Source organism: Gigantopelta aegis, chromosome 9 (assembly GCF_016097555.1).
Source record: "Gigantopelta aegis isolate Gae_Host chromosome 9, Gae_host_genome, whole genome shotgun sequence".
Lineage (NCBI taxonomy): Eukaryota > Metazoa > Mollusca > Gastropoda > Neomphalida > Peltospiridae > Gigantopelta > Gigantopelta aegis.
The window spans coordinates 72740176-72766892 of record NC_054707.1 but is presented as its reverse complement, the minus strand read 5'-3'; the positions used below and the strand labels follow the sequence as shown (position 1 = coordinate 72766892).

Genomic DNA, 26717 nt, shown 5'->3' with positions numbered 1-26717 from the left:
AGCCTTTCCCGCAAAATATTTTTTCTTAAGTTGTGGATTTGGGCTCAGTGAGATGTCCTCTAATAAGTAGCAAAGGAATTTTGGATGGAACGTTCACAACAATTAAATCCCATTTTGGGGGTAATTTCAGCTGATTGGGTTTTTCTCGTTTACTCCCGCACTATATTTACTTAAGAATTGGGTTTCTGTAGTCAGTTGGGGTCCCTCTACACCTCAACCACCTCAAACCTTTTGGAACTCTCACAACAATTAAATCTCACTTGGCTCCCGGTCTATCTGGGTTGTCTGTCCAGGACAGTGGGTTAGTTGTTAAGAGGTTAGTGGTTAGTAAGAGAAAAGAAGGTATAGTGGTCGTACACCTACCCACTGAGTCATTAAAAGTCGCTCTGGGTAGGAGCTGGTACTGGGCTGCGAACCCTGTACCTGCCAGCCTTATGTCCGGTGCCGTAACGATGACACCACCAAGACTGGTGGTAAACACAATAAACTCTGACTGTTTCCATTACCTGTCTCAGACGTGCCATCATCACAGAGATGCAGGTCGATTCTACTCGTGATGAGATGGTAGGAGGTTGTCAGGACGTCATACTTGTTAAACAGAATGGATGACGACGACTGCGTAGCGTTACTCTGGCCCTGCTGAGACTGTCTATTCATCATGTGATCAGACTGGCCGCCTAGATGACCTTGTCTCTGAAATATTACAAAAAAGAAAATACTGAACTTCTCAAATGAGTTTAATGAAACAAAAATGTGTTTGGTGTAACCCAAACGAATCATAAAACAATTTCTGTGATCCACTTTTTGTCAGCTTTAAGATAGTTTTCTTTTCTTCTTTATTTAATAATAATAATAATAAAACAATCATTTAAAAAATGCCTACTGATAGCTTTGAATGTTTTGGGGGAACTGCAGAAAGTATTAGTCTGCTCGCCAAATACAAGTGGACATTTTGATGGACAAGTTAAAAATATATCCACCAGTCCAACGATATTTTTCTGTATATCGTATTACTCGTTTTACTCACTTTATTTAAAATAGTATCAATACTTGATTATAATAAATGATCATTTGAATTTATTATTATTACAATATTATATTCTCATGTAAGCTGATGGGCTAATATAAATTTTGGTGGACCAGTAAGATATTTTTCATTTCTGAACCCGTTTGTTTTAGGGGTTTTCTCATGAATACTTAACCTTCCTTTGAACTGCAAATCTAAGTCTTAAATGCATCACAAACAAAGACACATCTAAATAAAATAGCTGCCAGCAGGGATTTGTATGTTGCATAAAGGCTGCTCACAATATTCACTGACAGTGAAAACACAACTAAATTAATTAAAACTGTACCTGGTTTTGTGTTACCGTATATTGCCGTGTATAAGCCGACTCCTTGGATAAGCCGACCTCTTAGTTTGACCCTAAATATCTAGTACAAAATCATCGGCCTTGTGTATAAGCCGAAGTCATCTTTTGTCCAGCTGTATATTGTATCGATTTCAATAATACTGTCAACAAATAGACTTGTGCTTTTCTTGTTCATTATATTTGTTTTCCCTTTAATTATTACAAACACGGTAATGGTGATGGCAATCAATGTGGCAATGCTAACATCTACCATGCCGTGAAATATAATTTAGAACTGATAAAGCATAACAGAAAAATAAATAATTCAAGCTGTAACAACATATCACTACACACAAGTAATTAATTTATTCACTGGACAGCAAAAAGTAAAATCGTTGAGACATGTTTAATCCCCCACCACACACACAGAAACAAAATATCATGCGGTCCGTTACTGCAGATATTCACTGTATATAGTATGGTCATGTGACAATAGTGGGAGTAATTATTGTCCTGAAATTCATGTTGTTTTTTTCAGTCGGTAATGTTAATAATGAGCTTAATTTATTTATGACATCACTTTACAGTTTAATGCACCCTCCCAATAAAACAATAATATTAAAAATATAATACTTGTTTGAAGAAAAAACACCGTTTTGTATCTTAAATTTGCTATATGAAAGACTGGTCCCAGCACAGGTCAAACAAAGATGGCGGACAGTTGGAAAGAATACGTTTTTACCATTGAAATGACAATAAAACAAGTAATTTTTTATTATTATTCATCAAACTTATAATGCATTCAAGAACAAAAAAACTGCATAATATTGCATGATGGGGTGTTTTATTTATACTGTGCACAAATTATTGTTACATAATCTGTGAAAGGCTTAGGGTCTGATCAAAATTTATAAGTCACGGTCAGGAGTATTTTCGATCGGAATTTTATGCTCCAATTTGTTGCCTCCGTGTATAAGCCGACGTCTTCTTTTGGAAAGTGTTTCTAGACTTCAAAAGTCGGCTAATACACGGCAATATACGGTATGTCTAAATAGTAAATGATGTTGAAAGATGGAGTGGCGAAGAATGATCTTGTCTACACCCACAAAGAACTAAAATATTAAGACTATGAAAATCCTAAAATTGGAAAAGTTAACACTTCTTCACTTATGTCACAATCTGAACTCTATTTTTCGGCAGTATCCCAAAACCTTCATCAGGGGATTGCAATACTTTCAATTGTTATATTAAATGGCTATTCCAATGTATATATGGACATAACTAAAATAATTGCGAGAATTGCAATTTCCCTGATGAAGACAGCGGGAATTCCCAAAACATAGAGCACAAATTGTGATGAAAAAAGCGATAAATGTTTAAAATATTAGTTTTAAACACTCTTTAAAAGGTATAATTCAAAATGAATGGCTAAAAATGTTAACAGACTTAAAATCGGTGTGTACACATGCAAATTGTAGGACAAACCTTCAGTTTTTCAGCCGCCAGCTGTTTGCTTTGCTGTGCTGATCTTTCCACCACCTCCGACAGAGAGTTTGAGTACAAAATGGCAGCCTTAAGTTGTGACGAAGTGAGAACCCACAGAAGATCATCAACCAGTAGAACGATACGCGAGGAAATAATACTGCAGTCTAAAATAAACAAATTAAAACTAGTAGAGAAATACAGCTGCAACTCAAACTACCAGGAGCTAGACTAGATTTTGTTGACAGATTTTATTAACAGATTTTATCTGAACTGTAGGGTTCTGCTGGTTTGTGTGTGTGTATGAGGTGTGTGCGTGTCTGTGTGTATGTGTATGAGATGTGTGTGTCTGTGTGTGTCTGCATGTGTGTGTGTGTTAAATTATCATACATTATATGTCGGAATAACTCAATGTTTCTGCTCTGCGGGCCTGTGAAAAGTGTGAGAACGATCGTTTCGTTCACACGTTGCTCGTGCTAATCTAATTTTGCATAACCTATTTTTGGATCGCACGAAATTTGGAGCACCATTTACTTGGATGCAGCGTGTTACGCAAAAATGAAATGGGCTACTTGGATTTATTTCTGCATAACCGATAAATGGGTCACGCAGATTTTCAATTATCAGAGGCCTGCTCTGGATGTGTTTCTTTGTTTGCTTTTTAAAAATCATATTTTAGAAGAACTACATGACTGAACACTTATCATACAACAGTGAATTCAGCTAAACTGAAGTTTAGTTTTGAAATTTAAACACAACTGTGCTTGGGGTTTTAAAAACAAAATTGAAATCAAGTGATTTTAAAATTTGTGAAACAAATCTCAATAAAAAACAGAGCAAAAACCCCAGAAAGTCCTAAAAATAATTAATTAACAAAATATAATTTTCTATTTTAATCATAAACATGAATTTTTGTAAACATAAACCCAAAATATGAATGTATCCTCAAAATATTCTCCTAACAACTTTCAAAACACTTCCATAAATTTAGCAGATAAACTGCTGGATTGTCAGAAAATCATTAAAATTCTAAAAAAAAAAAAAAAAAAAAAAATCTCTAGTAGTTTGTATCCCTGTCCTAAGTTTCTGAACGACTAAATCAAAGTTGCTAAATGACTAAATATATTTATTAAAACATTTTAAATATTAATTTGAAAAATAAGCCTGTAAATTTTATAGAATACCATAATGATAAATATACAGCTAACCTGACAATAACAAGAAGAAGAAGAAAATAACATACCACTAAGTTTCTTTTTGAAAGTAATTCTAATTTTTGACATATTTGCCAGCAGTCTGAGAGGTGTTGATAGAAAATCTGGATTGGTGGTAGTCTCAATAGCATTTGCCTCAATTTTCACATTCTGCCATTCAATTTCCTTGAACAGAATAATCTCATCTTTGTCTGTGTCTCGAAGACGCGTGTGTCGTAAGTCATTTGATGGCTGCCATTTTGGAGTGGTGCTCTGCACTTTAAGTCGTAATAACTGCAATAACAAACCAGTTAGTGAATGAAGAACATTAAGCATTCTACCTTGCTAGTATGTTATTAAATTTGTTCAGAGGAAATTTCACATTCTGTACAAAAGAACCTTTAATAGTCTATTTTAAATTTACTGTCCTTGCGAGAACATTCTATATTATATTTATTGTTCATGCATAGAACATTTTACATTTTGTACCAATGTGATTACAGTCATGTGCATACCTGTAGTGAAGCGTGGAAAGCTTTTGATATTAGCTTCACTTCAACCGATTCCACATGTACGTAGATGCCATCAATGACACGATCTATGAAGCCATACTTCCCTCCAGCTCTATAATTACAAAGATAAATTTAAACAAACACCAATGTTTAAAAATTTTCTATAAGTTAAAATTGAATATAAAACCACACAGATATGAATGAGATGCTAAAGATATATAAGTGTAGATTATATAACATTACATTAGATCTTGTTTTTAAACAGGTAACTGTTGAAAATAAAACGATTTTGGGATTGGCCAACAGGCTCCTGTGTATATTAAGGTTTATCACATGATTTTACAAAAATACAATAATGTACGGTAGTCAACAACATTAGATCGTGTCTAGAAAACCCATCAGAATCATGTTTCTACTAAACTTTGAGGGATCATTTTGACTTACAACAACTGTACCAGGCTTTCTGCCAGAAAATAATTTGAGGGCACATAATAAAAACAAAACAGATCACAAGTGATTATGGGTTTGAAATTGGACACACTATATTTCATGTACTTTGACAAATTTTAAACATCAGTCCTGTTCCGATAATTATATTCATTCTAAAAAAATTATAAATATATCTCCATTAATTTCCAAGATTTTACGGTACATCATTTTACCCTTCGACCCTCTTACAGAAACTTTGTGAACTTTATAATTTGTTAATGTTTTGATGAAAATATGGAAATTACTGTCTCAAGAGACAGAAGAAACCTAATGCCATCACAAAGGCTATGCTTACCAATTAGCAGCAAGGAATCATTTATGTGCATTTTCACAAACAGAACATACAAAGACCTTAAAATATACAAGTAGTGGAGCTCTGTTTAAAATAGAAAAAAACTAAATGGGTTTAACCTTTGATAATTTTCATAAGGTAAACCTCAGGTAAACTATTATTATTATGATTATTATATCCAAAAAGAAAAGAAAATTTAATTAACTTTTTAGCAAACTCCTCTTTCCCTGGTTTTGTTTCTTACTTTTAAGTGTACACTGACATTACATCCCCACCCACCTCAGTGTATGATTTGTATGCTCATGAAAATGTTGATATATTGATCCCCACCCACACTTATAATCATGGTAAAACATATATTTAATGGTCACTGTAGCAAAATATAGAAATAATATGATTATATGCTATGAAGTCAAAAACAAAAATTATTACACTAATATAATTAAGGTAATTTTAAAAATAGCTGTACATGATCACATGCAGTATGTTTAAGATGAGTAGTGCTTGAAGGTGCTTGCAGCTGATTCAGTATACAGTGAAACCTGTCTAAACTGGACTCTGAACAAACCAGAATCCTGTTAAAACTGGCCAGGTTTCATGGTCTCGAATATTTAAATTCCAAAATGCAATCCTTTAAATACTGGATCCTGTCTAAATCAGATAAATATTAGGTCCCTTGCATGATCCGATTTAAGACAGGTTTTACTGTACATCACATAACACTGAATAGATCACAAGAAGTCCCTAGAGCCTGCCCTCTGCAACACGCTAATGGTGATTATTTGATTCTTAATTAAATTACCTGTAACTCGCAAGGTGGGCAGGGTCATTGGGTGGGCGGGGTGTTTCACACGTTTGTGTTTCTACAACTACTTTGTCCAGCATCTGTAACAGAACAGGGCATTCAGTGAAAACAAGTCTTCACCATTTTAACTTTTAATATCAAGTAACCTTGCTGAAACTAGATAAATAAAATGAACTTGCCTGTTCTAATATTAGTAAGTAATTAAAAAAAAAAAAACAGATTTATTAATCAGTTCATTTAAGAATTGACCACAATTATTTTTTGGTTCATGCAAGTATGAACTGAAAAAACAATGTGCACAGTGTATGACTCCGCGTAGTTGACATACAAAAGTGTGCACACTGCATGTTAATAGAAATATTCATCTCATACTTTATTCAACTATTACTAATCAATTAAGCATCTCCTCATACTTTAGTCTACTAATCAATATTAAGTATCTCATTTACTAAACACATTTCATTTAAATGGAAATGGAAACATCTGTATTTTATTCTAATAAATAATGAAACACTTTATGTACTAAATGTTCATAGTTTATTCAAATGTAAAATGAAACATGTTTACACAAACTTATAATAATTTATTGCTACACTCACTACATCAGGTGGCATGCAAAGTGGATTATTTTAACCGAAGGTTTTAAACATTCAATTACAAGTAAAAGGCTGATTAAACATATCTTACCAAAAATATTGGCTGAGATTTTAATCTTGTCCATTGTATCTGAAAGTATTAAGCACATCAATTTGTTAAATAATCAAATAAATAACAATACAAATATATGTACTGAAATAAAGATACACAAATAAATATGTGTACTGAAATAAAAATACACATCAAATAAATATGTGTACCAATATAAATAAAAACATATTTTATTAATCATAATTAAATACCAAATGTATTAATATATAATTACAAACTTCCCACCATTATACAATTTATCGTCTATTCTGATTCAACGACATCACTAAAAAGTGAATGTTATCCCTAGATAAACATCAGAAAATGTCATCTTGATGTCAAATGGGATGTCATTATGTAATACAGGTAGTCGAAAGGATGTTAGAAACTGATTTATGCATATTTTAATCAAATAAGTTAAGTTGTTTGTAATTACAAGAATTGTTTGCCATTTTTAGTGAATTTATCGATGTATAACAGTCAGAAATTTACTATAAAATCACTTCAATTTTATACAATTTGTCTGTTATACAAAGATAAATTCACATTAAAATGACAAACAATTCTTATATAAACCTTATTTTAGTGTTGTTAGAAAAATACTAACAACTTGTTAGTATTTTTCTTGTACATTAAAATCTGTACAAAACACAAATCATGGGCACTGCCAAGTAGTGATGTAGATAGTAGTGATATAGAAATAAATGTTCAACAGGCAGTGACAGAGATATTCCTTAAGTCAAAACTAAATCAGAGTTTATTTTCTCCGAAAAACAGTAAAAAAATAAAACTTCAAAGGAGCTGAATGACAGAACAAAATATCAGGTTACAATGTTTTGATATCATGTTGATTTGGCAACGTTTAATACAAGGTAATAGTGTAACAGATGAGCATCACCAGATATGAGTTACATGTGGATAAGGCCCTCATCCTATTGTCGTGTATGTGGCGTCTTCTGCCAACCCCCACCCCACACACACACACACACACACACACACACCTGTAAAAAAAACCCCTAATAATGTGATTATTTCTCAAATTTAAACTAATCACGAAGCAGTCACTGGACCTAGAGCTGTATATTGTAATTCTTTAATGTATGTATTAATGCAACAGTAAAACTCAACCAGCCTGTTGATTTAAGGATTAGTTTCCTCGAACAATTCATGCAATACAGATAGTGGACCATTTCAAAACCATTAAGAGAGACAAATACAGTGAAACATGTCTAAACCAGATAATGCTGCGTTGGAGGGTTATGTTTTAGAATTTAGAAAATTCGGGACCATGAAACTTGGCCAGTTTTGACAGGATTCCGGTTTGTTCTGGGTCCGGTTTAAACAGGATTCACTGTACTATAAAACAGTGATGATTTAAATCCTGTTTCATGGATAAACACAACTCACTGTTTGTAGATCTGACTGTGATGAGGCAGGCAGTAGCTCAGTGGTACAGCATTTGCTTGATGCATGGTCGGTGTGGGCTATTTCTCGTTCCAGCCAGTGCACCACGACTGGTATATCAAAGGCTGTGGTATGTACTGCCTGTCTGTGGGATGGTGAATACAAAAGATCCCTTGCTGCTAATCGAAAAGAGTAGCCAGTGAAGTGGCAACAGGATTCCTCTCTCAATATCTGTGTGGTCCTTAACCATATGTCTGACGCCATATAACCGTAAATAAAATGTGTTGACTGCGTCATTAAATAAAACATTTCTTTCTTTCTTTCACTGAGATGTTTGTTGAGTCTTGTGAAACTGGCTGTTTAATGGGGCCATTAAAGTGAAATAAAACTTCAACTGTTCACACTAAGTTTTCAAATTTACATAAATTTATGTATGGTGAAATTAAAGCACCAGTTACCTCCTTGCATTTTTTGCTTTAATCTCTCTTGCACATTTATTTCATGTTTACAGTATTAAAATATATATAATATAATATTTCCTGGTTTTACTAAAGTACACATCTAGTTATGGTAAGTTATATTTAATGTTATGAAAGAAAAGGAATGTTGTTTAAGCCGTTCAGACAATATCGACCACAGACGGAAAGTTTACTTCAGATGATATCAGCAATAGACAGCCCATGCATTAGGCATTTGATTTATACAGCTCGCTTTACACTGAAGTTTATATCCCTTCACACAAATCCATTATAATGAAGAAATTATTTAATTAGTATATGCACTGAAATAGTTTTTTTCTTTCCAAACGAGTTGTAAAGATGGAAGGAAAACCAAACATAAATTTACATCCTGAAAAATCTGCCAGGTTTGAATTAAATTACAGTGAAAGGTTTGAAAGTAATTGTGAATTTATGACAAATAAATGAAACATACTGTTCTGAAATACTAGTAAAATAACAAAAACGATTGATGCTTGTACCAGTAAAAAGTTTAAAATCTTAAAAAATAAACTAATACCAGAAATAACTATCTCAATTATCAGTATTGTATTTTTGTAAACTGTTTATTATTAAAGCAAATAAATATGTTGAAACCACTCAGTCTTGAAAGGGTTAAAAAGTTAGTTTGTTTTGTTTAACAACATCAATAGAGCACATTGATTTATTAATCATCAGCTATTGAATGTCAAACATTTGGTAATACATATAGTCTTAGGAAACCTGCTACATTTTTTCAGTAGTAGCAAGAGATCTTTTATATGCACCATTCCAGAAAGGACAGCACATACCAAGACCTTTCAAATACCAGTCATGGTGGAATGAGAAATGGCCCAATGGGCCAACTGTGGATCAGACAAGTGCTTTACCACTGGGCTACTTCAGGTTGTTTCCCCTATTCACCTTTTTTACACAGGCCATCGCTAACAATCATAAGACAATTGTGACTTGCCAAGGCAAGTCTACCAGTGTCGCATGGTTGGACAGTAACGTGCAGTACAGTAACACAGTCATCGCCAGGAAAGGTGAGTGATCACCATTGTCTCATGGTTGGACAGTAACGTGCAGTACAGTAACACAGTCATCGCCAGGAAAGGTGAGTGATCACCCGTGTCTCATGGTTGGACAGTAGCGTGCAGTACAGTAACACAGTCATCGCCAGGAAAGGTGAGTGATCACCCGTGTCTCATGGTTGGACAGTAACGTGCAGTACAGTAACACAGTCATCGCCAGGAAAGGTGAGTGATCACCCGTGTCTCATGGTTGGACAGTAACATGCAGTACAGTAATACAGTTATCGCCAGGAAAGGTGAGTGATCACCCGTGTCTCATGGTTAGACAGTAACGTGCAGTACAGTAACACAGTCATCGCCAGGAAAGGTGAGTGATCACCAGTGTCGCATGGTTGGACAGTAATGTGCAGTACAGTAACACAGTCATCGCCAGGAAAGGTGAGTGATCACCAGTGTCGCATGGTTGGACAGTAACGTGCAGTACAGTAATACAGTCATCGCCAGGAAAGGTGAGTGATCACCCGTGTCTCATGGTTAGACAGTAACGTGCAGTACAGTAACACAGTCATCGCCAGGAAAGGTGAGTGATCACCAGTGTCGCATGGTTGGACAGTAACGTGCAGTACAGTAACACAGTCATCGCCAGGAAAGGTGAGTGATCACCAGTGTCTCATGGTTGGACAGTAACTTGCAGTACAGTAACAGTCATCGCCAGGAAAGGTGAATGATCACCAGTGTCTCATGGTTGGACAGTAACGTGCAGTACAGTAACAGTCATCGCCAGGAAAGGTGAGTGATCACCAGTGTCTCATGGTTGGACAGTAACATGCAGTACAGTAACACAGTCATCGCCAGGAAAGGTGAGTGATCACCAGTGTCGCATGGTTGGACAGTAACGTGCAGTACAGTAACACAGTCATCACCAGGAAAGGTGAGTGATCACCAGTGTCTCATGGTTGGACAGTAACGTGCAGTACAGTAACAGTCATCGCCAGGAAAGGTGAGTGATCACCAGTGTCTCATGGTTGGACAGTAACTTGCAGTACAGTAACAGTCATCGCCAGGAAAGGTGAGTGATCACCAGTGTCACATGGTTGGACAGTAACGTGCAGTACAGTAACACAGTCATCGCCAGGAAAGGTGAATGATCACCAGTGTCTCATGGTTGGACAGTAACTTGCAGTACAGTAACAGTCATCGCCAGGAAAGGTGAATGATCACCAGTGTCTCATGGTTGGACAGTAATGTGCAGTACAGTAACAGTCATCGCCAGGAAAGGTGAGTGATCACCAGTGTCTCATGGTTGGACAGTAACGTGCAGTACAGTAACAGTCATCGCCAGGAAAGGTGAATGATCACCAGTGTCTCATGGTTGGACAGTAACGTGCAGTACAGTAACAGTCATCGCCAGGAAAGGTGAGTGATCACCCGTGTCTCATGGTTGGACAGTAACATGCAGTACAGTAACACAGTCATCGCCAGGAAAGGTGAGTGATCACCAGTGTCGCATGGTTGGACAGTAACGTGCAGTACAGTAACAGTCATCGCCAGGAAAGGTGAGTGATCACCAGTGTCTCATGGTTGGACAGTAACATGCAGTACAGTAATACAGTCATCGCCAGGAAAGGTGAGTGATCACCAGTGTCTCATGGTTGGACAGTAACTTGCAGTACAGTAACAGTCATCGCCAGGAAAGGTGAATGATCACCAGTGTCGCATGGTTGGACAGTAACGTGCAGTACAGTAACACAGTCATCGCCAGGAAAGGTGAGTGATCACCCGTGTCTCATGGTTGGACAGTAACGTGCAGTACAGTAACACAGTCATCGCCAGGAAAGGTGAGTGATCACCAGTGTCGCATGGTTGGACAGTAACGTGCAGTACAGTAACAGTCATCGCCAGGAAAGGTGAGTGATCACCAGTGTCTCATGGTTGGATAGTAACGTGCAGTACAGTAACAGTCATCGCCAGGAAAGGTGAATGATCACCAGTGTCTCATGGTTGGACAGTAACGTGCAGTACAGTAACAGTGATGATGTATAACATAACATGTAGTTTTATGAAAATGACAGATGACAAATACATGCATGTGTATAATTTTCATTATTCAACCAAACAAATTATAAACAGGCTCAATGTCACGCAAATTAGAATAATTTACAAAACAAAGATCCAATTACTTATAATTAATTCATGGTATGATTCATAACAAAACATGGTCGGTATTAAAGTCCAACAGTTGGATGAAGAGTCGTGTGACCCTCCAAACAGATGCCAATAAAAACATTCAACAATTTAGCTGTGAAATATCGCTCGATATAAAGTTAAGCATCAGGATACATATCATATTGTGAAACAGGACTCTATATTAACTCTCAATATCCACTTGTCCTCTGGTTCCCCGTCACTATTTTATTATGGAAAGTATTTTTTAGCTTTCTTTGCATGTGAATTTTTAAAAACAAATACAGTTGGATTAAATATCAGTGCTCAATATGGTAATAATATCTAAAATGAATCACAGTGAGGTCTACAAATGTTTCTGCTCAAAGAGTCAAGCAACATTTAAATGTTTTCTCATTAGGTAGCAAAACACCATCAGACATAGCAGTGTTATATTCTTAAATAAAGTGTAATTTTGTCAATATACTGTCATTTTCAGTCGACTTGTCCAGCCGGACAAGTTATTAAAAAAAATGTACTTGTCTTCCACCTAAAAGCCACTTGTCATAGATAAAAATGGACAAATCTTAAAAACCCCAACCCATTTGTGTCATCACAACTTTAACGTTTTTTTCTATCAATGTTGTATAACAATAACCAACAGTCTTCACCATGAAAAAAATCAAGGCGAGCTGAAGATCACTCTCCTTAAATGATGCCAGGTGAGCAAGCACACAAAGTTTCAAATGAAATTCATTTTAAAATGTTTATTGCAAAGTGATCAATTTGCAGCTCTCCTAGAACTTTCCAGGCTAGTTTGTAAGGGACCGGGAGTGATCATTTACCTTTCCAGGCTAGTTTGTAAGGGACCGGGAGTGATCATTTACCTTTCCAGGCTAGTTTGTAAGGGACCGGGAGTGATCATTTACCTTTCCAGGCTAGTTTGTAAGGGACCGGGAGTGATCATTTACCTTTCCAGGCTAGTTTGTAAGGGACCGGGAGTGATCATTTACCTTTCCAGGCTAGTTTGTAAGGGACCGGGAGTGATCATTTACCTTTCCAGGCTAGTTTGTAAGGGACCGGGAGTGATCATTTACCTTTCCAGGCTAGTTTGTAAGGGACCGGGAGTGATCATTTACCTTTCCTGGCAAAGCCTGGACAATGTTATTGATTCCAGATTTTGTTTTTAGTCAGCTACCAGCAATTATTACCAAACAGTTTTCAGCAAGGCGAGTTGTTAACTACCAGATTTCCCGAACAAACTGCTTATTTTCAGATTTTTAAGGCATACATCTCAGGATCACAGAGACACTTGCTATGGGCTTTTAAAACAGGAACCCTATTATTGGGAAAACAGGTATCTCCATCTGGATAATTCCAGGTGAGAAACTTCAAAGAAGAAAAAGTAGTTGGACACACTGAAAAACATACAAACATTGTAAGACAGGGGAGTAAAGAAACACCACCTTCCATTTTTGGGCGAGTATGATTAAGTTCACAGTCCCGATTACCATTTATTTACTTAAACACAGACTTTCTGCCAGAAAATAATTTGAGGGTACATAATAAAAATAAAACAGATCATAAGTGAACCTAAGTGACACTACTGGGTAGTTATGGGTTTGACATCTTTTGAAATTCGACACTGCATTTCATGTACTTTAATAAATTTAAATGGCAGTCCTCTTTCTACAATCTTTCTAAAAATTATTTCAAGATTTTAGGGTATGTAATTTTAACCCCTGTCTACATAAACATACAGTAAAAAGGCACCTTATGTAGCAACTCTGTACAGTAAAAGAACCTCTTAACTGTAATTCGTAAACAGCACTTCTGGTTCACCATTGTTCAATTATTCATACAATGGAAGCAACATTCTATTTACATGCCCTTGTCTACTGAAAGTTGAGGCAAGCCTGTACATTTGCAAAGTGTTCAAGTAATGTATCGATAATTTTGGTGGGGGATTCACATTATCTATTAATATGACAATGTTCTCTGATGAGAACTGCCAATGCTGTTTCGTTATTTTAAAGGTAGGGTCAACTCAAACAAGAGCCTTATGTGTTGGAAAGATGCATACCCGGACCACCAACACATACTGACACTTTAGCAAATGAAAAACGTGTAATTTTAGAGTTAATAAAAAACCATGATTATTTCTGCTAACTGGGGGCAGCCATTTTGTTTCTTTTTTGTGATGTCCTGTAGGATAGCTTGGGGCGAAGTGACGTCAGCTCCTGACCATCTCCTGTATGTACAGTGTAAACAATTAAAAGCAGTAATTTTCGACAAGGCGCTTCTCTTTGATCAACCTGACTTGTAAAACAGCATAAATGACGTAATAATATAATAAACTATTTAACTAAATATATTTCAAGTTGCATTAACAGAACAAAATGGGGTTATAGTATTTTTCTCTGTTAAATAATCCAAAGGAAAAATGTACACTATTAGGCCTATTGATATGCTACATTGGAGAAAAAACGACAACCCACTATACCCAAGTGATAATTTTCTTTTCTTTGGGACTACATAGTTGGTCAATTCTGTGGTTTTAGATGGAAAAGTCTACTTAATCAATAGTTTTACAGAACTATTTACAGTAATAAACCATGTCCATTACCATTTTAGGGGCGACAGGTAATATTCCACAATACCGGTATGTATTTTTGTGTCTAGACAGCGTCAATTAATTGGCTCGTCTGGTTACCAATCAAATACACACCTGCCAATCAGGAATCACAGGTAGAAGCAACAAACAACATAGACCAATTAACTAAAAAAAACCACTCCGCATTTCAGTACGTAGGTTAATGCATGGACAAAACATTGTTAATTATTTCGACTTGTTGCGTAGCCACTTTGACAATGATATTTTATTTGTATTAAAAAATAATATATATAGTGTTGGATATACTTATTGCTGGCTTACTGGGATGTCTATTATTACAAAACATTGCAATGTATGATTATTTATCATCCCGCAAAAACCAGGTAGATTGTGTTTCTCTAGTTCTAAGGCTCATTCCTGACGTTATGCGTTATGTATTACGTAACCACCAGCTCGCCAGAGGGCGTACTAACTGAGATGGTACAAAATGGCTGCGCCCGTTATATATAATAGCCGTCACATTTAACCGTTTTAATAATAACTATATGATTATACTTGTTGATATTAAGCAATAATGTGCATTATATATCGTTGAATATGCATACCAGGCCAAATGCCTTAATTGTCCCTTCCTTTAAGTGTTAAAACAAAAAAGACATTCAATGTCCATTTACATTTGTACAACCTCAAAAACAAATTCCACACACACACACACACACAATTATAATAGTATTTTGTATTCAGATTCAAAGCTGCCAAACCCACACATTTTATCATCTACACATTCATCCAATTTAGAGAGACTACATTTCTTAGTCTATAAAGTTAATTTCATGATTATAATTCAATTCAATTCGAATGAAGCCACAGTCTAGAGATTTTGTATTATATCTACAACTGATTCCCTGGATTATTATGTAACCACCCATTATTTTTGCAACCCAAACGTACCTTTATAGTGACTTTGTTCACTGATGCTTTGGTGATCTGAAGCCATGTTGGCAATTCTAACAACTGTGTCAAAATGTTTTCATCCAGCTCCAAGTTGCACAACTCTCCCTCACCTTTCAGAGTGCTTAGGTTGATTTTGTCTGGTGACAGGTTCTTACAGAATCTAAAATTAAAATAATTATATGATCTATGTGAAATGAAAATTCACAGTTATCAAGTAACAAACTAGTAACGAGTTTAACGGAAAGTAAAGGAATATATGTTTTGGTTACACATCAGCACATTATGGATGGATGGATGGATGGATAGATGAATGGATGGATGGATGGATGATGGGTTGGTGGGTGGATGGATGGATGGATGGATGGGTGGATGGATGGATGGGTGGGTTTTTTGGGTGGGTGGTTGGTTGGATGGATGGATGGATGGGTGGGTGGATGAATGGATGGGTGGGTGGGTGAGTGGCTGGGTTTTTTGGGTGGGTGGTTGGTTGAGAGAGAGAGAGAGAGAGTGAAAGACAGAGAGATAAAAGCAATAAAAGAGATGTGAGACAGAGAAAAAACAAACAAACAAACAAACAAACAAACAAGGTATTTGCTAGGATTTTATAATCTTTTGCTGTTTGACTGTCAGGACAATGTGATTGCTGAATACATAATACCTTGACTGGTACTCTCTTTAAACATAATCACTAAAATCCAACTCGCTAAATGCATGTTTGACAGGTAATTAATTTATACTCTGTATGCACAAGTAGTATCAGAGCAACGAGAACACAAACACATTTTATGATTACCTTGTAATCTCATTGTGACTGGAAATAAGGACACCTCCCAAATAGAAACCTAGCTCTGTGCGAAAACAAATCACTGGTTACCAGCTTTTGATTCCAGCGTGTATATATACATAACAATAACAGTATTTAAGACTAGATTGCACAGTGGGCTTTTTCCTGTCCTGGACGAAGGAGCCGGCATAATCAATACATGCGCCCATGACAGGCGTGCAATATAACAGCTTGCTCTGAATGTGCATGTTAAGCCCTATGACCTGACCTTATTTCTAATGGGTTACAGCAGTTTTGTTTAATGACACGTCATTAAATAAAACATTTCCTTTCATTTCCCTTCTACTAGAACACATTGATGTATTATTCATCAGCAATCGGATATCAAACACTTGTTATTTCTAAAACATATTCTTAGTGGAAACCGATCACATACTTCCATTAGCAGTAAAGTGATCATTTTTATATGCACTTTCCCACAGAGAGAACAGCATATACCATGGCTTTTGATATACAAGTTGTGGGGCACTGGTTGAGGAAGGGGGAAGGACCCAGTTGGAGAATGGGTCTACTAAGGTGATTCAATCCTATGAACCAAGCACCTTAGGTGACTACTCTACCAACTGAGCTATATTCCACCCATTATTAAATCAGTTCCATATAAAGTTTACATAATGGGATTTGATTCTTCGATCCAAGTATGTCAGGTGAGCGCTCCATTGACTGAGCTACATGGAGATCCCACCCCATGGTTGGTAGAGACTGGGTTTGTATTTCAATCCCATACAGCTCCAAACCAGAGTTAGTGAACCGATCACACCGTTTCTAATTACTAGCCTCTATTGTGGACGGACCAGATGTAGCCCAGTGGTAAAGCACTCGATTGATGCGTGGGCAGTGTGGGATCAATCCCTGTCAGTGGGCCCATTGGGTTATTTCTCGTTCCAGCCAGTGCACGACTGGTATATCAAAGGCTGTGGTATGTGCTATCCTGTCTGTAGGATGGTGCATATAAAAGATCCCTTGCTGTGTGGTCCTTGGCCATATGTCCCACGCCATATAACCGTAAATAAAATGTGCTGAGTGTGTATTGTTAAATAAAACATTTCCTTCCTTCCTTCCTGCTGTGGACAGACAAACCACAAAGCTGTGTGCCCAGTGCTGGACGCTCATGGTTACTTAGGTATGAGAATAAAAATAAATTAATGAAATATGTGAGAACATCATTCGTCATTTATGTTAACACACACCAATAACACACATATGTGTGATATCAATTTAAAGACATACAATTGGCTGCTCATTGGTAATGACCCAATTGCCAGTCATATCATCCAATGAAAAAGGCTGAAGTTGACTGCTTTGTGACATACTGATTGCACTGGAAGCTCAAGGGCTAAAAATAAGTTTTAGTTGTAAAATACATTTAAATTTTAAAGATGTATTTCAAACTAGTTTCTGATGATATATACTGAACAAAAAAAGAAACTTCCGATTTGTACATATAGTATTTGTTGTGTTAAAGAATTCATTGTGTAATGACATTATATAGGTAGTATTAGCCTTGAGCTGTATTATCAGGATTCATGAATTTTATCGATTATTTTTGCACTGTTAATCGTCGACAACGTGAAATTCAATTTGCACATGCATGCATGGTTCGACATGTCCCGTGTAGTATTCGGTCAATTTGTTTTACTTGTCTTACTGACAATGTTGTCAAGTGAACGAAAACGCTTCAAAATTTGTAAAATAATTAAAGTTTTTTTACATTGTAGCATTTTTAGTATGCCAAGAATACCCAATAATTTACGCGAACAGGCTATTGGCATGCTTGATGCTGGCATGTCGACAGAAGACGTTGCAAGGCATGTTGGGAGTTCTACTCGAGCGATACGAAATCTTCGCGTAAGATTTCGAACGACAGGAAGCACCAACGACTTGCCACCTCGTTCACCACTAGTCGTCATTGATGGCAATTTAAATGCTCAACGTTACCGCGATGACATTCTCGCTCATCACGTCATTCCTCTGTTCCATAACAACGCCAACATCTCGATTTTTCAGCATGATAATGCCACCTCTCATACAGCTAGACACTAAATTTTCTTAGGACAAATAACATTGATTTCATTGATGACTGGCCCACTAAAAGTCCTGATCTCAACCCCATCGAGCATGCCTGGGATAGTTTGGACAGACGATTGAGGCGTCGTCCCAACCCATCCACTAACGTCAATGAACTTCGTCAAGCGCTCATTCAGGAATGGAACAATATTCCACAGGCAGAAATCAACACTTTAGTCAATTCTATGCGCCTGCGATGCACTGCAGTGGTCAATTCAAGAGGTGGTCATACCAGTTATTAAGTGGGTGTTTTTATTTTTAACCCCTACGACACTTGGTCAAAATTTCTCCCAGTTTCTGTTAACCTATGGCCATGATTTTTGCACCAAACGATGCATCATGGAACACTCTTTAAACACATATATAACAATTATTCCCCCGGTTTGTTTTCATCAAGTTATGTTCAAGCAAAGTTAGTGGAAGTTTCTTATTTTGTTCAGTATATGTATGATGTAGAATACTACATTTGTGTCCATTAGGTACCATTTATCTTACAAATCATTGTTTTTTAAAACCAATCCAGCTCACCGTTGCTCATTAGATATGTTTTGAAACAACTTGTAAATGTTATCTAATGGCCACTCATCTACTAGTTTACCGGATTAAAAATAAAACCATTTAATGAACCTATAACAAATTATTTAGTCAGTGTTTATTAGCTGTTATACCTTGTACAATGATTGTGATGAAACAGCACATACCAGACATATACTAGTTACAAGAAGTTAAGGGCCACATAGACACTGGTCTGAGATGGGTAGCTCACTGTGCCAATGGTATGGAAACACTACTACTTGTTTCATGGTAATCCAAATCCAGCTTGCTAAGAAATTTATACCCTCCCAAACCTAATCAAACATGAAAAGTGTTAACATAACAAATGAGGTTCACTTGCACCATGCAGTTTTCAGACAGGTGCCCTGCTTAGTCAAAACGTTTTAAAGGCACGTGTACATGCAATCTGAAATGCTTTATTCAAGTCTGTAACCTACATTTCATTACCTATCACCACCCCTGATTTTTGTTTTAATTTTTTTTAAAGTAAGGTAAAATTTGATACAGGCTCTTAACTTGTTGTGACTAGTATACTTGTGTTTCCTCCACCACCTGTCGCGTCATATCATGACTCACAAACAGTGAGGGTGGCCCCCAATGTTGGTGCTTGACCAATATAAAATTCTGGCTAGGCCGACTGATGATATTTGATAGTTGCAATGGACATCTATGTAATAAATCTAGTCATCCGATGTAAGCAACACTTACTGCTGAGCTACAAATATGTAAATTTTGCTCCGAGCTGCAGATAATTACTCGAATTTTCTGATTTAATTTGTCTACTCAGTGACGAACTATGTCACACTGACACTTATGTCAAATAAACACTGTTTATGAGGCAACATGTGTCTAATTATACATCACAAATGCTAGTTTGTACAGTCATACATGAAGCTTAGATTCCATGACATTGGTTTATTAGCATATCACACCTCATTTTGAATTACTTACTACAGGAACTGCTTATATATGCGAGACATGGAAACTGGATAATGAATGGATTCATACTTACACTTACTTCTTTTATGTAATAAGAGGATTTTTAAAAATCTGATTTCAAATGTCTCACAAAGTGCCTAATATCATTTATGATTCAGACAGCGAACATAGGATCACACCTCAGGCACTTCCTTTAGTGTTACTCTCAAACCTGCATTATCAATATTAATCATTACTTCTATTTAGGCCAGGTGTGTTAGGAACTGTTTCAGATCCACTTCACACACCTATTTTACAGTGCATCTTTCTTTCTCTTTTTTTTGGACATTTTATTAGGAACAGGGTCAAATCAGTTTTAATATATGCTATTGTTATAAAAAAGAAAAACATAGTCAGAAAATTATATATGTTTGGGTTTGTTTGTTTTCCTTTTATATTTGTGTTGGTGGGAGGTGAAGACATTTTTAAATATATACTGGCAATATATTAGCACCTACTGTCATATTCACTGGGATATTTAAACTTGAAAACAATTTAGTAATTTCACCTTTAATACCTATTCAATATCGGTTTTTTTTATATGCATGAAAATCCTAACACCAGTACTTCATCTCCTAACCTGCAGCGTAGGAATAATTATAATTAACATTTTCCATGACAATCGATTATGAATTTAACAATCAAATTTATCAGCGGCCTTGCAGCAAATTGCTGCAGCACCCTAGTCATATGCACCAATGTCCTGGCTGTGTCTTATTAAATGTATATTACTAATTGGTCATCATACTTGAATGCAACTTTTGAAAGTTGTTTTATTACAAAAACATGATATCATTCACTTATTTATTTTCCAAAAATGGGTGCTGTTGAGTGTTGTGTTGTATCAAGACACTTGTTGAAGTCTGCCTTGCTGCCCTGCCTTCTGGCTGTAATACTGTAAACAAAATCTGCATTGGTTTAAGCCAAATGATCTAGCCATCTAATTCGAGGCATGAATCATCACGTCACAAGATTTCCTGACTAATTTTCAGTTCAATCAATTACCAGAGCACAACCATATATAATTACAAAATTTCTGCATTTATACTATTCCTCAATTCTGATTGGACGATGTCGAAGAAAAACTGAATGGTATCCTTCGATAAACCTCAGAAAATGACGTCATTACGCCAGCTGGGACATCATTACGTAAAACAGGTCATGGAAAGGACGCTAGAAGCTGATTTATGTGTATTTTAACAAAATATGGTGTGTCCAGGCGCTTCTGCATACATTTTAGAAGAGGGTGGGAGGCTAAACTGTGGCTAGTGAAATTTATCAGAGGTTAAGACATGCTTCCCCAGAAAAGTATTGGAAAAAAAAGAGAACATTTGCTTGATCAAGGGGAGTATTCAACTTCAATTGCCGTAACCCACCCTCTGCACAAGCTCCTGTCTTTGTAATTATATAAAATCTGTTTGTCATTTTTAAATGAATTTATTAATGTACAACTGTCACAAACTGCATAAAATTATATAGCGTAGTGAAAGATTTTAAACTAAACCTCTCAGAAAATGACGTCATTATGTCAAATGGTGGGACATCATTACATAAAGCAGATCATGGGAAGAATGTTAGAAACTGATTTATGAATTATGTGTAGTTTTAACTAAATAAGTTATGCTGTTTGTACAATTTTATAAGAATTGTTCATCATTTTTTGATGTACAACAGTCACAAATTTAGTATAAAATCGCTTCGCTTCACTATGCTACATGATTTTATACAATTTATGACTGTTATACATCAATAAATTCGCAAAACATTACAAACAATTCTTATATAATGAAGTACATTTTCATTATTTTAAACAGTTTTATTTTAAATTTGAGCTAATAAATAAATGTTTAAACTAGGGTTAATATTTAGAAAATTTTGAGTATTATTCTCAATCACTGAAGTCTGTACTAAAAAGGCTTCAATGTATAGTATTTGTAGTGGGTTTATAATAAATATCAAGACAAATGAAGATATTTTATTATTTTTTAATCTTGAGGGTTTTACCCATAATATAGATGTATTAAAAGTCCACAAAGGATTTCCAGATACACATATAACAGGTTTTCCACAGGACATCAATTTTCACTATCATACACCTATCTTTGAAAGCTTTCCAATAAAGTATCAAGTAATAAAACTTACAATATGCGTACTTGTCACTAGTGTATTGACCGACTGCGGCACAAAACTAGTCGGATGTAAATGTTGACTGCAGCAGGTGGTGGATGAGACAAAACAAGTGTCAAACATACACAACAGCATATTTCACATTGTCATACAGGCATTTCTGGACCAACATTTTAATGGGTATGTGCAGAGAATAACGCATCAGAAACACTGCACATCTTGCCATTTGGTAATAATACTGTCAAATTGCCTGGCATTTTATATTTTTAGTAGCAGTGACCTTGAGCTTTGACTTGGAGTTAAAGTTAAAGTTTGTTTTGTTTAACGACACTACTAGAGCACATTGATTTATTAATCATCAACTACTGGATGTCAAACATTTGGTAATGTTCACATATAGTCTTCAGAGAGGAAACCCGCTACATTTTTCCATTAGTAGCCAAGGCTGGAGTGAGAAATAGCTTAATGGACCCACACTGAAAGTCAAACTTGATATATGATAAAGTTATATACAAAATGTTAGTTCAGTATCTTGCGGCATTGCAGAAAAAAAAAGTCTGGAAAATTATATGTGGGACAGACAGACAGATGGACAGACTGTAAATAACTTTGAGTCAAAAAAGATGTTAAAATTTGCTTAAAACCTGGTTTTTAAGGATATGTAAGAAATAGAATAATATATGAGTGTCCGTTAGATACCATTTATCTCATAACTTGTTGTTTAGAAACATATCAAACTTGCTTTCGTTCGTTAAGATACATTTTCAAACTTGTGAGATATATGGTATCTAAAGGCAACTCATGTATTATTCTCTCTCTTTGTATAAGCATTATTTAACATTATTTCCTATAAAGTAGAAAACCATGACTGGAAACACAAACAAAATTCAGTCATAATAATTAATTATTATTCAATTTATCACTGATATCAGTCGATGAGTTTCACAATTTTGTGTTTGGTTAATTCCATTGCCAACCCATCTTCTGTTGGTCCTGTTGTATTCTGATCCAGTAGCATATGGCCATCATACAGTAGCAGAGATGGCTATCATTCAATAGCATAGATGGCCATCATACAGTAGAATATGGCCATCATTTCCTGGATTAATGTTCATCTTCAGTAGATATGATAATGTAGGTTGTTGTGTTTTTGTCTAATATTTCCTTGGGAGCATGACTTCAATCAATGATGACTAAATGTTTATTGTTTTGATTACTAAAGGACAGTCTGTCATTCATGAACAAAATCAAGGTGAGCTGAATATCATTCTTCTGAAATGGTGATAGGTTAGCAATGTTATGAAATTTCAAATATAATGTACAACTCCTGCAATTGCCCACGGCAATCGGCAGTGCCGTGGAGATTGCCATGGAGGTTTTAGTTGCCCACGGCAATCGGCAGTGCCGTGGAGATTGCCATGGAGGTTTTAGTTGCCCACGGCAATCGGCAGTGCCGTGGAGATTGCCATGGAGGTTTTAGTTGCCCACGGCAATCGGCAGTGCCGTGGAGATTGCCATGGAGGTTTTAGTTACCCACGGCAATCGGCAGTGCCGTGGAGATTGCCATGGAGGTTTTAGTTCTCCACGGCACTTTTTTGCCTTGGACTATTCAGGGTTTTTTTTTCCGTGGACATTTTCTTAATTGCAAGGGTTGCTGTATGAAGAATATTATTGCATGGCAATCAATTTGTCACTCTACTAAAACATTCCTGGCCTGGTATTTATAAATAATTTAGATTATAGACTCAAGACTCAAATAGAATCTAGGACTTTAACATCAAAGCAACGCCGTACAAATTTCATGCGGTTGACCTCATTAATAGGAACGCTATTAATGTGCCCATATCCAGTGAAGGTTCAGGCACGCTCATCTCGGTTTTAGCCTCTGACATCACCAGTGACCAATTCGAGGATGGGAGGTGACGTCATTAAACATTGAGTCTAGACTCAAAAGGTTTTATAAGCACAGGCCCAGGTGAGAATGGGAGTGAAAATTAATGGATATATATTTTTATGATTTTTAAATAAATGACAGTAAGAGAACTACACATGTACTGTTTAGATTTTGTCAAAGTGCATGAAATTAATGCAGCATCCAATTTTAACTTTCAAACCTTATGGGTAAGGACACTTTGGTCTGTTTTATTTTAGTTACCAGTTTTTCTGCCAGAAAGGAATTTGTGAATATGGCGCTATGGAATTGAATGCAACCACAGTCAACAGAGGGTATGGGGGACCTCCTCCAAAAACAAAATGGGTTAAGTTTAGGCTTAAGAAAATAAAAACAGTAATGATAAGATTAATATTATTAAGTAAAGTATGATTGCAGCTAGCAAAAAACAGCTCCAATAGTCATAAATATGCCTTAGTGTTTAAAAACTAGGGTATGTCCCTTTAAGATTTGTTTTCTTTAATGATACCACTAGACCACACTGATTTATTACCGTAATCATCGGCTAATGGATGTCAGACATTTGGTAATTTTGACATGTAGTCTTAGAGAAAAAAATGTTTTATTTAACGACGCACTCAACACATTTTATTTACGGTTATACGGTTAAGGACCACACAGATTCTAAGAGGAAACCCGCTGTCTCCACTACATGGGCTACTCTTCCGATTAGCAGCAAGGGATCTTTTATTTGCGCTTCCTACAGGCAGGATAGCACAAACCATGGCCTTTGTTGAACCAATTATGGATCACTGGTCTGTGCAAGTGGTTTACACCTACCCATTGAGCCTTGCGGAGCACTCACTCAGGGTTTGGAGTCGGTATCTGGATTAAAAATTGCATGCCTCGACTGGGATCCGAACCCAGTACCTACCAGCCTGTAGACCGATGGCCTGCCACGACGCCACCGAGGCCGGTGTAGTCTTAGAGAGGAAACCCGCTACATTTTCCCATTAGTAGCAAGGAATCTTTTATATTTACCATCCCACAGACAGGATAGCATATACCACAGCCTTTAATATACCAAATGTGGTATGCTCGGTGGAATGAAAATTATCACAATAAGTCCACTGACTGGGATCAATCCTAGACTGACCATGCATCAGGCTTTACCACTGGGCTACATCTGGGTCAAATCAATGAAAAAGGCACCAAACTTTTAACACAAAACAAATAAGTTTGAAAACATCACAGATTCTTACAGAACTAATTAAAACATTTACGAGATACAGAAGAATACATTCATGAGCACATATTCATCACTCTCAAGAAATAATATGACAATGTTGCCACTCTTGTACCATGTTTAAGAACCGCATTCACATCCATGGGAAATAACTTAGGAATAACTATGTTGTACAGCATTTGACCAAATGCTGATATCAATGCTGGTTTTACTCTTGTAAATGAGGTCGAGATATATCTATTCTAATTCATTAAATCAATTTCTAGAAAGTTGTTTTTGTTTAAATAATAATTTATCAGAAAGAATGCAGAATTAACAAAAACCTGGTCACTACTACATGTATTTTGTTTCAAGTCATCCACCTTATAAAATAATTATATAGTGATTTCCCTAGAAATTTGGCAAGGCATGGTAGACCAAACACTTTTGGGGCATTTTCACCATTTTCAGGGCACTTGTATTTCATTAAAAATAGACACAAATTAATTGAAATAAACATTAATGTCATTTATGTGTTTGCTTTAATCAATTAATGGCAAAAGATATAGAAGGTATATTTTATTAATTAATAATACCTTTTTTTGGTGTTTTATAAAGGCAATTTTAGAATTAATTAGTGAAAAAGGCTTCTTTGATCTCAGGGCAGCATGGTGCTGATTAAGGCAAGATGGTGCTAGACTACTGAGGCATAGTGCTGCACCATGCTAAAACAAGCTAGGGAAAACACCAATTATAGCTAAGTCATTAAAATATACGTTTTTACGTATAATAAAACTGTTGCTCCTAATTTCATTTTGACTTTTATTGTTTCAATTATGACAATGCCAACCATTATTACTGATTTCATTTATTCTGAATACTCATTGCGATAACTGGTGCTCAATAACGAACATTCATAGTTGCTGTTATTTACATTGAAATTCCTGTCAGTCACACATGTGACGTCAAACACATGTTTATGAACAGCATTTACATCATAAAATTTACAGGAACATGCATTTTGCTTCAGAAAAGATTCAACAGTGAAACAATTAAGTATGTCCAACTACACTGTGAGAAATTGAGTATGGATATATAAACAGGCTCTTGGGACACACACACACACACACACACACACACACACACACACACACACACACACATACAGCCAGTCAAATTTTGCATTTTGTGCAGACTGAATTAAAATGTTTTAAAAGCTGGACCTTGTTTAATCTTTAAAAGAATTTATTCCAATTTTATCTTATTAAACTGGAAGACACTTTTTTTTTTTTTTAACGTGTTGTGCTCTATTTAAACAAAAAAGAAAAAGAAAAAGAAGACTTCTTGACAGTTCCACTCCAGTTACACCGACTACAGTGACTGGTGACACCAACAGACAACTGGTGTAAACAAGGGGAACTGCTGTTAGTGACATTTAAAATACCAGTAACTTACTTCGATAAGTGCTTTAAGATTTGGTTCTTCAATAAAGAGGCCATCGTATTGTAACCCTGATTTGTGACTCGTTATGTTGCTAATCGTATCCAGCTTAACGTCTTCTGGTTTCCATCAG

At 36.0% G+C, this 26717-nt stretch overlaps 1 protein-coding gene across 1 annotated transcript in view; it reads right to left on the bottom strand.

Moving 5' to 3' along the window:
- Positions 1 to 26717, bottom strand: part of LOC121380839 (UHRF1-binding protein 1-like) — an 81894-nt gene extending 55177 nt beyond the window's left edge. Inside the window, exons 1-8 of the mRNA XM_041509827.1 lie at positions 26600 to 26717; positions 15455 to 15617; positions 6813 to 6851; positions 6123 to 6205; positions 4543 to 4651; positions 4078 to 4321; positions 2838 to 3001; positions 507 to 693 (exon numbers count right to left, since the gene is read on the bottom strand). Of these exons, the coding sequence (XP_041365761.1) occupies positions 507 to 693; positions 2838 to 3001; positions 4078 to 4321; positions 4543 to 4651; positions 6123 to 6205; positions 6813 to 6851; positions 15455 to 15617; positions 26600 to 26643 (1033 nt within the window). The 5' untranslated portion in view covers positions 26644 to 26717. The remainder of the gene's footprint in view (positions 1 to 506; positions 694 to 2837; positions 3002 to 4077; positions 4322 to 4542; positions 4652 to 6122; positions 6206 to 6812; positions 6852 to 15454; positions 15618 to 26599) is intronic.